General features: G+C 45.9%; 2 protein-coding genes across 6 annotated transcripts in view; one reads left to right on the top strand and one right to left on the bottom strand.

Annotated features, from left to right (window-relative positions):
* Positions 1-895: 895 nt before the first annotated feature.
* LOC117581593 (uncharacterized protein C18orf19 homolog A) lies at positions 896-2,454 on the top strand. The gene is made up of 3 exons (XM_034268949.1): positions 896-1,492; positions 1,563-1,708; positions 1,765-2,454. Exons 1-3 carry the CDS (start codon positions 1,068-1,070, stop codon positions 1,914-1,916), a joined length of 723 nt encoding a protein of 240 aa, XP_034124840.1. The 5' UTR covers positions 896-1,067; the 3' UTR covers positions 1,917-2,454.
* A 1,944-nt stretch (positions 2,455-4,398) lies between these two features.
* LOC117581591 (ubiquitin carboxyl-terminal hydrolase Usp2) overlaps positions 4,399-15,587 on the bottom strand; it is a 13,055-nt gene continuing 1,866 nt past the window's right edge. The window contains exons 2-10 of one of the 5 annotated variants that reach the window (XM_034268946.1): positions 14,592-14,804; positions 13,960-14,526; positions 6,546-6,753; positions 6,077-6,223; positions 5,797-6,010; positions 5,411-5,733; positions 5,199-5,348; positions 5,043-5,121; positions 4,399-4,959 (exon numbers count right to left, since the gene is read on the bottom strand). In XM_034268946.1, coding sequence (XP_034124837.1) covers positions 4,887-4,959; positions 5,043-5,121; positions 5,199-5,348; positions 5,411-5,733; positions 5,797-6,010; positions 6,077-6,223; positions 6,546-6,753; positions 13,960-14,400 — 1,635 coding nt within the window. In that variant the 5' untranslated portion in view covers positions 14,401-14,526; positions 14,592-14,804 and the 3' untranslated portion in view covers positions 4,399-4,886. Of the gene's footprint in view, positions 4,960-5,042; positions 5,122-5,198; positions 5,349-5,410; positions 5,734-5,796; positions 6,011-6,076; positions 6,224-6,545; positions 6,754-7,494; positions 9,998-10,464; positions 10,725-13,959; positions 14,527-14,591; positions 14,805-15,587 lie in introns of those variants that run through there. The other 4 variants (XM_034268941.1, XM_034268943.1, XM_034268945.1 and 1 more) reach the window with 4 other exon arrangements.

Below are 15,587 nucleotides of genomic sequence, written 5' to 3'. Positions count from 1 at the left end.
TGACAAAACACTTCCAACGCACACAGCCTGCTAGATACAAACATTTTATTTGAAAGCTGTACAAATCAATATCGACTTTCTCCCCCTCTCACTGTAATCTCTTTCCATCTTTCTCTGCAAAGTGTCATACGGTCATATGGTCTACGTGTTGCGCCCAACAGCACTACCAGCGATCTATATTTTGTTGGTATATTGTGAAATAGAAAGTCAGGTATATAATGCCATATTTATTCTATTTGGTGGTATATTGCAGTATCCTGCAAGCACAGGATACCAATTGTCCAATCAGTTATCGGAAAGCGTTTATTTCCAAGGTCGTAAGCAGACAATGTCAAAACAATTATTATTAATATTTAAGCAGCCTAAGAAACGTAATATTAACATTAATAAAGGAAACTTGGTTCATCAATTTGCATACTACCAGTTGACATGCAACAAGTGGTCATATGGCGTAACTTTCTTTCCCACATACACATGCATGTGTACGTGTTATGCCGTTAGTTTCTGTTTACTTATTTTCTTTTAACCTTACTATCCAACAAATCCATAGAAAGAGAACCGTTAGAAACCCCCAATACGCTGGGAAATTGAGTTGTCCATCTGATAACATTTTGTGTTCAATGCTGAGAGTTCTAAATAGCCATATGTATTACACCGAACACCAATCACCAAAAAAAAATAACGTTAGCCCATTATTGGGTAGGGGGGTTAATAAATGTTTCCGAAAACGATTCCTTTTTAATAACTTCAGGTGTTAGATTTCGTGATATAAAAACAGCATTATTTGCGGCGGTTTAACTCAAGCTGTTCACCTGTTGAAATTGAAGGGGGCTCTGTGGGTTAAATTGGTTTAATTCTCGGTATATTTGTGAGGAGTAGACAGTATATTTTATATATTATGCCGGTCATGAAAGTATCTGTGCTGTGTGAAATATAGACGAAAAGCAGGGGAACATTGACAATATCAGTCAAACGAACGAGAAATATTCAACAGCTCAAAAGTCAGCACAAAAACAGCTTGCACCTGCTGGCTCCAGACTCTAGCTGACCATCTCCAACTGACAACCATGTCACAGCTCACGCGGCTCATGGGACATGGTGCTCGCTTTTTGACGCACAGGCTGCCTACGATATCCAACACAAGATGCCTTCTCGGTGTCAGCAACGGGTTTGGGAGGAACCGCGACCTGGCAACACCTCAGGGGACGACAACGCCAGCCACACGCTACCTGGCCAGCCCGTTTCTGTTCACACGAAACAGAAGCCTCTGCCACAAGTCCGCACAGCCAACACCAGCGCCAGTGGCCAGCCCCAGCAAGACAGACAGCAAGGCCTCATCCACAACGGCCACCGATCTGTTTGGGGATGCCGCCAACATGGGGCTGTTTGCCAAGTTCAAGCACATGTACAAGCAGTATTGGTATGTGCTTATCCCGGTGCATTGTGTGACATCGGTTGCCTGGTTTGGCGGCTTCTACTATCTGTCGAAGAGGTAAGCTGTGCAGACTGTTTGCCGGAACTTTGGACACTCCAATGATGATTTGTCTCTTGTCTTGTTGCAGCGGCGTGGATGTGCCCTCGCTGCTGCAGTACGTGCATCTAAGCGAGACAATTATTGAGAAGGTGCAGTCCTCCGACATGGGACACTATGCCATTGCATATCTGTGCTATAAGGTGGCCACTCCCTTGCGCTACGCTCTCACATTGGGTAAGACCAGTCAGCATTTTCATCATCATTATGCCATTAATCAATTTTACCTGCAGGCGGCACCACGGTGTCCATCAAGTATCTGGTGCAACGGGGCCACATCAAGCCGATACCCACAAAGAATGAACTGATAAAGATGTACGAGGACAAGAAGGCAACGCGCGCCAGTGCCAAGGCGGACAAGGCCGAGAAGGATGGGAGCAAATGATCGTTGGACGGTGGCAAAGCTGCCCTCTGGCAGCTCTTGCCATTGTCCTTGCCGACCTCGAAACGTTTCGCTGCATGCAAGCGGCTCTCAGTTGACTTGTTGCCTTTTTTGTTAAACTGTTGCCTTATGCTCGGCAGACGTGGACGTGGATACTGGTGCTCTACAAACTTAACTTTCCCTCGCCCTCGCCCGGACCACATCAAACACAGAACACAAAAGCCACCGCCCGCCAGTGATTGCTCATCCGGGGAGCGGTCGCCAGGTGGCCGCCTAAAATGAGGACTATTGCGACCCTAAGTTGCCCTTAACCACCACCATCACGCTTAGAGCCTTGATACAAGAAATCTTAAATATTTTCTAATTACATTTATTTGCCTAGTTCTCTGTTAGTTATGAAATCGTTTGAGGTTGCCCGCAGTAGGAACCCACAGACACACCTCCTCAGCCACACACACAGGCAGACACAGACAGACTTTCGGGTGAATGTGTAGCAGTTATATATTTTTAAATATAAGAGTCAGTTGTCGCAAAACAATAATAGCTTAACTTTTATTAAATGGAAATAATAATAAATGTTAAAATCAAACAGAAGCAGTTTGGTTTTTCGTGGAGCCCTGGGCCGAATTCGATTTTTAATGTTAATGTTAGCACATAAAAACCTCATAGGAAAATCAGTGTGGGGTGGGTTGGGCGCTATAAATATTTGGTGTCGTTTATCGCTGTTCTCCCCGCGAAGCTCCAGAATTGTGTTTTTTTAAAGTACAACCAACAACTTGTTTAGCTGAGGATAGATGACAGTGCACCGGAGTCATTTACCAACACTACATAGCTATCGATGAGTCTCATGCCATCTCGGTCTTGCGCGCCCAAAAGAAAGGATTCAAATGTTTGTTTATTTTTGCATTTTATTTTTCGCTTTTTTCTCCAGTTGTTTTTTTTTTGTTTTCCTCTTTTGCGTTTGTTTTGTTTGCATTTTTTTAACGTTAGTAAAATATCCAACAATTATAATTTTAACTAATAGTTAAGCCAGAAAAAAATATATATTTATAGTAGGTTGCTCTTTCTTAATTTTTCTTTTACTTTTACTTTGTTCTCATTTACAAATAAATAAATAATGTGTCTTCTTGTTTTCCCATTTTTATTTGTATTTTACGTTGCATTTCCACCAATTTGTTTTTGTGTGTGTGTGTGTGTGTGTGTGTGTGGGTCGTCGCTGGCTTATTGCAGATTTTATTAGCTTTTGTTTCTGTTTTTTTGTTTATGCTGGAAACAAGTTGAGTTATGTACACATATTTACTCGTACACTGTCGCAGTCTGTTTCTGTGTGTGTGTGTGTGTGTGTGTGTTTGGTTAATATATATATATATATATCATTTACAATAAATACAATAAATAAATAATTTACATAATATATATCTCATAAATGTGTAGGTATAAAAACAATATATAGGCAACAAAAAGTATATAATGTATGTGTAATGTATAGCAAGTATTTCTTGGCTGGTTGATTGATTGGTTCGGTTCGGTTCTGTTCGGTGTTTGCTGGGGTTATCGTAGGGCAAGGACGCAGTGGAGATGGGACAGGGGCGGGGGCGGGGGCGGGTGTCAAGTTGTCCTTCACTTAAACTAGAAAATACGCACAAGATTCAACAAAATTTGAGTTAATTATTAGACGCCGGTCTTAAGTAGTTCCTTTCGCTTTGCATACAACTTTTTTGAGACTAGTTCTGGTGTTACGCTGACCCAAAAACAAAACAAACAAAAAAGCCTCCCAGGTGATCGGTTGCCTAACAGAAAAATTGGAACATGTTTTGATGTTTTTGGTGTTGTTCTCTTGTTCTTTCTTTCTGTCCTTTCGTTTTGGTGTTTTGTTGTTGATGTTTAATTTGACTAATATTTAGCATTTATCATAAGTACGTTTTCACAATGCAGCCATCTCTCAGGCTTCACTTTTGCGTTGTTTCCCTTCTCCGCTTTTATGCTTCAAAATTAAATTATTATTTGTGGGGTTTACTCTTAGTGTCTAAAAAGCCGTTTGTAGCTCGTAGCTCGTAATTTAAATTGAAGTTAGTGTTTAGTTTTTTTTGTTTTTAAGTGATTTGTAATGGTGCGACGGCGATTACACTTCCTTCCACTTCATTTCAGTTGTCTGTTTCAGTTATCTGTTATCGGCTATCGTTTAATCGCGTTTATCGTTAAGTAGTATTGGTGTTGTTGCTCTTTGTCTAGATGAAATATATTGCACACAAAAGACGAATTTTTAAATATATAGAACTAGTTTTCACTTTAAGTTTTGGTGTTTCTTTTTCTCTCTTTACTCTTCTTTTATTTGTAACATTATTATTTTTTAGTTTTTCTTTTTCTTTACACACAACCACATGGACATAGCTCCCGGCAAACCAATAATAACATTCACACCAAAGAAATATCGAAACACACACTCGAGTGATGGATTTTTGTTGTTGTACTTAATTTACTTTCACTTTTTTTTTTTTTTTTTAGTTTTTAGTTGTTCTTAAGGAGGTTGATTGGCTTGTGAGTTCATTGCACTGGGGATTAGTTTGCCGAAAGTTGTTGTTGTTTTTTCCTTTTTTTGTTTGTATGTTCCTGAACCGAATTGTTTTTTGTTTGTTTTTCCTTTTAGTTTTTTTTACCGCTTTTCAGGCCACGAAGTTCCGAGGTTTTTATGTACACTAATTGTCGCTAATTATCCGCTACACTACGGGTAACCATTCAGAGAGAGAGGGGGGGGGGGGAAGGGAACTGCTGCACGATTTAATTTTTTTTTCCGCTTTTTTTAAGTAAAACTTTTAAGTTTAGTTTGCAATTCTTTGGGAGGGAATTGCAGCTGTCCCCGTGCCCTCCTTGATCTGTAGTTGCTGTTGTCGTTGTTCCCGCTGCCTGCTCCTTCCTCGCCCTGTAGACGCCGCCACACAGATCAAGGACTCCGTTTGAACTCAGCACTGAGTCCTACGAACGCTCGTAGAAAAGTATATAAGCACTGGATGAAACGAGAAAGTTTTCGGACACGGAATCGCTCACGCTGCAGAGAGAAGAGAGAGTGAGTGAGAGTGAGTGAGAGTGAGTGGCTGGCTGGGCGAATGCCAGCAGATTGCATGCACTTACATATTATCGTTGAACTCGTGCCACTTGCGTGAAACTGGATGCTTGCAGAGCGCCGTATAATGACCGCCAGCCGTTGAGCCTGGCCACAAAGAGGAAACAGAAAGAAAGACACGTGAGACCCTGACTCTGCCTCTGAGTAACTTCTTTGCCACTCACCCATATGATTGGATATCGCGTAGAGCGAGTAATGCACATTCGAGTTGGAGTTGGCGCCGTAGGATGCCATATTGAGGTCGCGATCAGCCGTGGGGAACTCAACAATATTCGATAGCTTGCTCCAGCGCGTTTCCGAGAAGCGTTTTAGATCTGAAAGAAGAACAGTTTGGCTCAGCGACAATTCTTTTGTTTTGGCTTTGACTCTGACTCACGTATGACAAGATATTTGGGGAAACGTTGAATGGTGAAGCTTTTGGTGCATTTTCGTCGCGTCTTGCACTTGGAGCATGTGGGCATCTCGTCGCCATCGAGTATCTCCTCTCGTATGAACAGATCCAAGCAGGCCTCCAGCTTGCAGCGCGTTGAGGAGGGCAGCGGCACGCTCAAGTCCCAGAATGGATCAAAGGTGACGCTCGTGTTGCCGCATGTCGTGCACTTCAGAGTGCTCTTCAGTTGTCCCACAAACAGATCGCGCACCAAGGAGTTCTCATGCCTCGTATACCACTCCCAGGTTAGATCGGCCTTCTTATTGTCACTGCAGATAGGTGGATAAAGGATTAGTTGTGGAAGAAAGATCTGCGTAGAACCGAGTACATACCTGAGATTATCATCAATATTGAGTGTTTCGCCCTTGATGCCCGAGTTGAGGGCCGAGTGCAGTGAATCGAGAAAGAAGCGCAGAAACTCCTGCGCATCCTGCTGATTGTAATCACTGTACATGCGATGCTTGGCAGAGAAGGCGCGCTTGAGGTCCATGGGGGTAACTGTGTGCACGCTTGATGTCCACATCTCCTGGATGAGTTTGGCAAATTCTACACAAAGGAATGTCCAGAAATTAGCTTATAGATACGTTCTACGATTAGTTTGCTTGCACCTACCGAGGAGTATTAGCTGATCCTTGGTGGCAGACGTGCGCGAGCCATGATGTGTGCGCAGAAATCGTGTCAGCTCAGTCGTGTGGCTCAGGCACTGTATGACCGAGTTCATGAAACATGTATTACCGATATTTCTCAGGCCGCACAAACCTGTGGAAAGCATTCGGAAACGGTATAGATTAATGACACTTGATAGTGATGGTGCGATCGTGCGGCATTGACGTGTGGCACTCCCCAATTCGGATACATCGGATGGCTGCTGGCTGCTTCTGTTGCGCTTCAGCAATGGCATTCGGCTCTTCGCTTCCCCTGGGTATTTACTGCCGCGTTTCTCTGCCTCTTATTTGTAAAGTTCAAAATGTAAACTCAAAATTTAACTACAAATATTCTACGCTTGATCTTTTCCCCTCACAGCCTCCTTTTAGTTCCCTTATTTTGAACACAAGCCCCCCACATTCCATTTCCAACTCACCTTCTGCCTTCTCTTCCCGCGCACTCGTCGAGCTTCGATAACCCTCATCGGTGTTGTACTTGCTGCTGCCGCTCAGAGCTGACGAATTGGAAGATGAGTACTGGCGACTGGTGCTGGTGGTGGAGTTGCCGCTGTCCCGTTCCCAGTAGCGGCTGGGTGTTGGCGACACGGGCGGCAGCACATTCCTGGTGCTGCTCACATTTCTGGCCTGCAGAGAAGCGATAGCGATATTAGTTGGATTGATATTTTGTGTCCAAAAGTCGGCGTCGATTGGCAACTGTCCAGAGAGCAGACAGTTGACAATCGAAGGCGAGTCGATTAGTTATCGATTAATTATAATCAAAGCACAGTTAGCAATCGAGCAGTTAGAGGAGTTAAACGATAACAATAATATAATTAAAATAGTTCTAATGTGGCAGGTAAGTGATAGGTGGTTCTGGTCTTCACTTAATGTGGTGAGTTCGTGTGTGGCTTTGTGGTGATTTTCATAACATGCGGGGGCTTGTATGGCAATAAAAACAGAAAACAAACCAAAAACGTAGCGAACAAACGACAGACACAATAACAAAATAAAAACAATAATAACAAATATGAGGGGGGTAAGGGCAACTAAGGTGCAAGCGAGAGCGATCGGGGCGAAGGATAATGAATAAAATGCAAATTTTTCGAATGTTTTCAAATGTTTTCTAGCGACAACAAATTCTAACCCGGCACAAATCAAATATAAAACTAAACGGAATGGCGAGAGAGAGAAAGAGAGAGAGAGAGAGAGCACGCGAGAGAGCGAAGAAGAGTGTAAGAGAGAGAGAGAGAGAGAAACTGAAGAAAAACTGTACTGTACTCGACTGCAAAATGCCTCGGACTGCGTGTGTGTGTGTGTGTGTTGGGTGGAGGGGCAGTGGGGAAGGTGCACCTTGAAAGGAGCCCTGCCAGACAGAGGACGACTTACACTATCGTTGGCTGTCGCTGAGCCCGTCACGGTGACCGTGACCGTTGCCGTGGCTGTGGAGACGACGGAAGACGACGACGATGACGACAAACCGGCGGAGGAAGCGGAAACTGTGGTTGCTGCTGTTGCTGCTGCTGTTGCCGTGCTTGATTGTGTCTTGGTGTCGTTTACCTGAGAATTTAACGACACCGGAAGAGGCTGCACGGCTGGCGGCAATGTGGGTGCGGCGAGAACACAATTCATGGGCGCCGTGGTGCGATAGGCGGCCCGTGTCAGGGAACTGCTGTGTCCCGCCGACAAGCGCACATTTTCCAGATCCCCGCTGTAGCGATGCTGTTGCAAATTTCCACTACTCCCAATGGACGAGGTATGCGCTATGTGGCCACCACGTGGCATGACACCTCTCGCATGCGAGGTGGCCGCCTCCTTGCCCTGCCGCTGCTTCTGGCAGCTCAAATTGTTGAACTTCTCAATCGATGCCTTAATGCTAACCGAATCGATGCCGTAGCGACGCGCATTGCTGGGCAACACTGTGGATGCTGTGCGTTTGCCTGCCGCCACCGCTGGTGTGCCATTGACCAGCTTTAGGTTGTTGAACTTCTCCAAGCTGGCGGCAAAGTTGGAATGGGATGTGATAATTGTGGATCTCGGACGGTTGCGGAACATCGGATCGCTTGCTCCTGCTGCCACTTTGCTGCCACCCGCTGCTGATGTGGAGGGAGGTGGCGTATCATCGCTGTCTATGTAGCTGATGTCATCGTCTTGCAGTTGCTGCTTATGCTGCTGCTGCTGCACCTCCTGCTTCAGCTGCTGCTTCACTTTCTGCCCACGTTGCATGTTGTTGTTGCTGGCATTGATGCTGCCTCCGCCGTTGTTGTTAATGTGTCCGTTCATGTTCGTTTGACTGGCGTAGCCGTGATTGCTGTTGTTGTTAATATTATTGTTATTATTGTTGGAGCTGCTGCCAAAGGGTAGTGGCTTTAGCTTGAGTAGATTCCTGCCTGCACCTGCTGCAGTGGCTGTGGCCTGCAAGGCCAGCGCCACCTTCTGTGCCGACGTTAGCTGTTGCTCCTGGGCGCCAGTGGTTCTGTGGCCGTGCTTGTGTCCCCCGTTGCTGGTGATTCTCGACGTCGTCGTCGTCGTCGCTGCTGTTGCCGCCTGTTGATTGCCATTGAGCACGGGCGGACGTGGCATGTCACTCAATGCTCCTCCTCCTCCTCCACCTTCTGCCACATGGCCGTGTGCCTTGTGCTGCTGATGGCTGCTGCTGTTGCTGCTGCTCTGGTGCTGGTTCTGATTGTGGTTCTGGTTATTATTGTTCTTGTTGTCCTCACCCACACGGGAGCGCTGCTTGCCGTGGGTCGTGGCTTTTGATTTGCCGGCACCCGCACTCGCGCCCGTTACCTGGGCAAGGGCCAGCGCGCACTCGTCCTTGAGGAATGTGGAATCCTTGAAGTTGGGCACCAGAAAGTAACGCTGATTGGCCGTACGCACGGGATTGCCGCACGCTGTACCCGTTGTCACTGAGCGGCCAACTCCTGCTCCTGCTCCTGCTCCTGTTCCTGCCACTCCTGCAGCTGCTGATGATGAGCCGTGTTTGCCTTGTCCCCGTGCCACACCGGCTGGTATGCCTGCTAGCGTGTAATTCTTTGATTTACTGTCCTTGCCACGCGCCGTGATATGATTGATGCCACGCTTTGTGCTGCCTGCACCTTTACCGCCTGCCACTGTTGTGCCACCAGTGATTGCTGTCCTTCCTCCTCCCAGCTGATGGGTTGCGGCTACTGTGGATGCACCTGTCGCTGCTGCTGCTGCTGCTGCTGTGGATGGTGTTGCTAGTGCTATTAATGCTGGCTCACCTCCACGATGCAGTCTGGTTGCTGGAGTCTTGTGGAAACCTCTGTTCTTCTTATTGTCTAACATCATTCAACATCAGCTGGCAGTCTTGTCTGCATACTATGGGATTCTCCCGCTCACTACACTTACAGATTCGTGTCCAATCAGCCTGGATTTCTGCTTCTGTCTGTGTGTTTTTTATTTTACTTTCATTTCTCGAGTTTAGTATTGCTGAGTTTTGACTGACTTTGAGGCCTAAACGAAAGGGGACCTTAAATTTTGCAGAAATCACAGGCTACTTTGTTAACACACAGAGACAGACAGAGAGAGAGAGAGAGAGAGAGAGAGAGAGAGAACCAACAGTAGGGCAAAGGCTGAAATTCTTCTAGCCTACTTCGTGTCCTATTCCTAGGCCTACTCCTTAGTCGTGTAGCAATTGCTGGGACGTTATACAGCACTGGACAGGACAGGACTAAACTGGGGCTTGATTGGGGTAGCTTGCGGGCTCTTGGGCTTGCGGGTGTTAGTCAGCGTTTCTGAGGTTAGTTATTGTTGTGTTTTTGCGATATTCGGAAGTTCGATTTAGTTGAGTTTTTGGGAGTTGCTTTTGTTTTTGCTTTGCTTTTGGTTAAGTGAGTTAGAAGGGGCGCAATCTGCAAGAGTTTCGCTAAAAATACATAAAAATGTAAATTGGATTAAATGGCGGCGGCGGTGGGCCTTAGGCACAGAGAGGGGGAGAGAGAGAGAGAAATCAATCACAAGTTTTCAAACTCAAACTCAAATCAAATGAAATGAAAATGCAAATGAAATACTAAAAAATACCAGAAATAACGCATGTATCGATGTGCAAGCAATGGATTGGGGCTGATTCAATTGATTGGAGATGGCACTGGGACTGGGGGAGTGATTGCAGTGCGGGGATTGGCTTTGGCATTGGATTTGGCTTGCGGGTGTTTTCTTTGTGATGCTGCATTCACACACACTCACACAAATTCAGGGTTAGGGGGTTTTTGTTTTTGTTATCGATATTCGCTTGGGTATATCGGATTTTTTTGGCAGGCCATGCGATTAGTCGGGCGTTCAAATTTTCGGGGGGCAGTCTTGTCGCTGCATCGCCACATATCGATATTTTACCTTGCTGCCGTTATCGGTTAACTTGAATGTAGCCGTCGCGGTGACATCGCCATTGTTGTCCGCCTCCTCCGCGTCCACCCCGGCATCATCTGTCGTGTCAAGTGCCGCTCGCACGCTACTCCCACTGCGACTCTCGTATATGGCATTCCGCTTCGGTGATGTCGATAGCAGCGACAGCCCATTGAGCTTGGCGTCCAGTCCATTGCTGTCCGACCCATGACCATTGATTGATCTTGATGCCGTCGTCGGAGGAGGTGGTGGCGGCGGCGGTGGCGTTGGCGTTGCTGCTGCTGTTGCTGCTGCTGCTGTCTCTCCTGCTGCTGCTGATGCATCCGCAATGCTGCGCCGCGTTCTGTTGCTTCTGAGTGTAAAGGTGGCCGTGGGCACATCCCCGCTGCTGTTGCTGCTGCTCAATGTGAACCGACCCGAGCCGCTGCGCTGTCCCAGCCGCGATGAGGCTGCTGTCCCTGTGCTGGTGGCTGGCGCGGAGTCGCCAGCATCGCTGCTGCTGCTGTAGAGCCGGCTGTAGCGGCTGGTCCGAGGTCGGTCCAGGGTCACCGTGCAAGTGCTCGAGTCATTGCCATTTCCATTGCCATCCACATCGCCCGACGGCGTCTCACTGAGCCCCGATCTGGAACGTGACGACGGTTCACAGTTGGGTTTATAGTTGGCCGGACTGTACTTTTCGTACATGTCCAGCCCCGATGTGGCCACTAAACGTGCTAGGGATGGTGATGAGGATGAGCTGGACAGGCGTTTCGAGTGCCCATTGCTAGTGGCATTCTCGCCATAGCTGCTGCTGCTGCTGCCACCGCCACTGGTCGGTGGTTTCTTGGCCTCACGCCGCAATCCATAATCGTTCTTCTTCAATCCACTCTCGCCAATAGTGGCTGATCCTGCACCGGTTACGGATCCTTTTGTTGTCTTGCGCGGCAACTTTTTGTTTCAATTTCGTTTCGAATTTTGTTTTTGTTGTTGGTGGTTGGGCGAAACATTTACAAGTGTGTGTCGATTTTCAATGAGCGAGAGAGAGAGATGGCGACAGTCGATTGTGGTTTTAGGGATCGTAGCAGGTAGCAGTAACGGTAGCGATAACGTTAACGGTAACGTGAACAAGTGTGGTCATGTTTCATGGTGTCGCAACATAAACCAATGTCAAAAGTAACAGAAAACAAAAAATAAAAGATACATCAATGATGAGCTTTATGACTGATTTATACAAAATGAAGACGGAAACGTAACACTCGAAAAAGTAAAGTAAGTTCACAATAAAAAAAAAATAAGGAACAAAACTGAAGGCACACAATTATGCTATATAGTCGGTAGGACACGACTATGCGATGTTCAGTAATATCCCAAACGACAGGAGGCCAAAAACTCCACTCCCACCAGCAACGATGAATGCTCGACTGAACGTGAAACAAAAAGAGGTGCCACATACATATGTATGACAAGGGTATGGCGCACCCTTGCCACGCTTATCTTGTTGCCCAAGTTCAAATTTTAATGGTTTGTACATATTCATGTGTACATAGCTGTATGTTTGCTTCTATAACTGAACTTAAGTACTTTTCAAACGGTAAAGCAGCTGATTTGCAGCACGTGTTTGTGTGTATGTCGCGCTTGCACTCAACTTCGATGCATTGCGTGTGAAAATCATCATACAGTTATGTCAAATATACATATGTACATAAATACATTATAAATACATTCTTGTACATATCAATTCAACTTTCAAGAAAATATTGCAAACGTTTCAGGCGGTCGGCCATTGACAGGCGGACAAACAATCGACATACATATATATACGTACATATATACATACATATGTATACGCTGTATATGTATATGACGACAATGCTATTCAATTAACCTTATTGCGAATTTTCATTTACAGCAAGTTTAAGGGGATGACACAGTTGTTGCCGTTTCCCTTGCTCTCGTTGGTGTCGTTGGATCGCTGCCAACAAGTGGTTCGCGCGGGTCGTACTCGGTTGGGCTCCAATCGCACACACACACACACACACACACTCGCACGAGTACACACAGAACGCATTCCATTGACGCCGCTACTCTACTCTGCCGGAGGTATACTAATTATAAGGTAAGGCCTCACCTAGCTGGCTGGCTATCCACGTAGCATACTTATTTTTTGCCAGCTCCCTTTTCTCGTTCTCTTTCGATCCACCCCCCTCCTGCAACTACCTTACCGTATATTAGTGTACCTTGAACAGTCCCAGTGTGTTTTATCGCACGTATAAAATGTTGTTGCATTTTCATGTGGGTGGGTGTGTGTGTGTGCCTGCGTGTGGGTTGTGTGTTGTGAAATGGCTGTGGGATGGCTTGGCTAGGTGTCTGGCTAGCTGGCAGGCTGGCTGGGTGGGCGTTTGATTCGTGGGCTGTGGTGAGTTGGTGATTTGTTGTTGCAATGACAAAATACACATCACAAACAACACAAAAACGACAATCAGCAAAAGAAAAAAAACGTCCAAAAATGAAACTTCTAAATGCCATCGGAACTGTGAAAGTCCAACACACTAAAGGGTTTTCTAAAGGGGAAGCGGAATCACCACAAAACTAGGGTGTGGTTGTACATACAATATGAGACATGGGTGTGTAGTCTGTGTGTGTGTGTCTGTTTGAGTGAGAGATTACAGTCCGGGATCAAGGTGAGTTGGGGATCTTCCACTCCCCTCCTTGCGATGATCTAATGCCTCACCCTGCATCAATGCACCATTGGTCTGGATGACTCTTTGAGGCAGGCAAATGCCAACAACCGAAAGCGGGATATACATATACTATATGTAGTCGAAGCTATATTTATACATAAAGGGGGTCTATATACCCATGACAAAGCAAACACAAATGAGAAATTGACAATGGGGCGCGCTTCTGCCAAAGATTCTAAACGATTTCATCAATCAGACGATAGTTGAGGTTCTCCACTTGGAGTTCAGGATCAAAATACTTCAATAGGAGATTACTCTGATATCTTAACCACTAGCGTGGAGACGTGTTTCAATATTTTGGCCAACTATTTACAGAATAGCTTCAATCCATTACTGCCTGTTGAGCTTAAGATGGTTCCATTTATAGGCTTATAGTGTAGAGCTGTTCAACGTCTGCACCCACCGGAAGTCAGGAAGTAGAAAATTAAGGTCTAAGGCAGGGATGATCGGTCCTTACGCTACTGTGTTCCGTAGGATACTATCTTGGGGCACATGAATTCTTATGGACATAATAAGGTATTGTGAAGAGGGGCGGGGATACAAATGAATGGAGTGCGACGGGGACATTTGGTGTGAGTAGATTTATGCCCAGCATACAGATAGATAAGTGTCTATATCTAGGGAGTAACCGATAGATCAGCCACCAATGGAACATTAAACTCAAGTAGGAACCGATCACAATTCTGGAAACCGTTCGGGGATATTTGGAGAGGGGTATGGAGGTATCCAAAACCATATATTAAGCTTAATCTATGTATCAACTCACTCCATATCTGCCGTAAGATGGTGAATCATATGTGGATCCGCTCAAGTACGCTGAACTGGTGCGATAGGTGGACGAGGTTGAGCCTGAACCTCCGCTTAGATACGACGACGATGTGGATCCAACGCTGTTTCGGTGCAGAGTGGAACGCGGTGCATAGGTCGAGGCTGAATATGAGCTGGGATAGTAGCTGCTGGCGCTGCTGTAGCTTGAGGACGAGACTGACGTAGGCAGAAACTTTGAGAGACTGCTGCCGCGATCGTAGTACGAGTTGCAGCGCGAATAACCGTTGGTGGTGGCCCCACCCGAAGCGCTACCAGTTGCACCGGAGCTGGAGCTGCTGGTGCCGGCGCCGTTGCCGCCGCTGGTCGACGACGATGTGCCGTAAAGACTGCCGCTGCCCGCCGCTGACGTTGATGATCCACGCGGCGCGATGACACGCATATTAGCAGCAGCAGCAGCAGCAATGATCCGATCGAATCGCGATTGGACGGGACTCCTCAGACTGTGAGTGCCGTCGTTGCCTGGCGGCTTCTTAGGTGTTGGCTGATCTGTTTGTGTTTAGTGTCGCTAAAAGAAAAGGCATTAAGCAATTGATCAATCCTGAAAAAAGGGAACAATCCTTCCCCACTCACCTTGTATATTCCGTTTTCCACACTATTTGTGTTTCGTTTTGCATTCGACTTCTGTATCCCTTTTAGACCGTGATTCATCGATTGTTTGGATGTTTTCAATCCTCAATATCTCCACTTTTATATGACGAATGTTCGTAAAACCGAAGTCTAGCGATTGGTCTTCTTACATTGTTCCGCTGTGCGCTTTATCGTTCTCTGACCACATGCAAAATTCTGGAAAAAAATCAAGCCACACAAATTAATTTATGTTTTATAGTAAAACGGAAAAATTATGTCCAGCTGCGAACTGTACCATGAAACGCCGTTAAATCTATATTCCTCTCTTCTTACTAATGCCGTTATATGTATATCCCTTACACCGGCAAAGGGTATACACACACCGCCACACAGGACATGCAAGAGACGTAGAGAAAAGTAGAGAGATCGAAGGAAAGGCGGGAGAATCACCTACGAAAAAAACGGTATTTTTACTGTTTAAGTTGATACACAGATCAATTTCTGGGTAGTAAAACCCAAAGCCAGGTATGACAAATATTTATGCTTTCTATTGTGTCGCATTTATATCGTACATAAAACTGTTCACAAAATTTGTGAAAAGGCAAGGCTCTCAAGTTTTACTTGTGCATTACACTGAAACGACTGACGACTATGCAGATTAGTCTTTGCATGAAAATTGATTTTTCCGCAAAATACATTCATTATATGAATTAAATATTAATTAGCTGTTAGGGAAAATGTCGCGAAAATTGCATATGTTTTTGCAACACCTGTGCATTGTTGGCCTTGCGGTACACTGGCAAAAAAAAACAGTTACTAATCCACACTATACACAATTACCCACACACACACACACACACACAGGCCGATCATCAGCTCGATGGGCGGGGGGGGGGGGGGGGGGGGGGGGAGTGATTTTTTTTAGCACCAACAAACACACAAATTTGTCTCTGTTGCAAAGACACACCGGCGGGGGGGGAGACGTTACTGCGTGATTGA

This window comes from Drosophila guanche, unplaced genomic scaffold (genome assembly GCF_900245975.1).
Source record: "Drosophila guanche unplaced genomic scaffold, DGUA_6, whole genome shotgun sequence".
NCBI lineage: Eukaryota > Metazoa > Arthropoda > Insecta > Diptera > Drosophilidae > Drosophila > Drosophila guanche.
This window is presented reverse-complemented; position numbering and strand designations above follow the sequence as displayed.

Excerpts from the sequence above, each read along its gene's own strand:
- LOC117581593 (XM_034268949.1), top strand. The coding sequence starts at position 1,068 with ATGTCACAGCTCACGCGGCTCATGGGACATGGTGCTCGCTTTTTGACG. Across the intron at positions 1,493-1,562 it reads TTCTACTATCTGTCGAAGAG|CGGCGTGGATGTGCCCTCGC; the intron begins GTAAGCTGTGCA and ends GTCTTGTTGCAG. Across the intron at positions 1,709-1,764 it reads GCGCTACGCTCTCACATTGG|GCGGCACCACGGTGTCCATC; the intron begins GTAAGACCAGTC and ends TTTTACCTGCAG.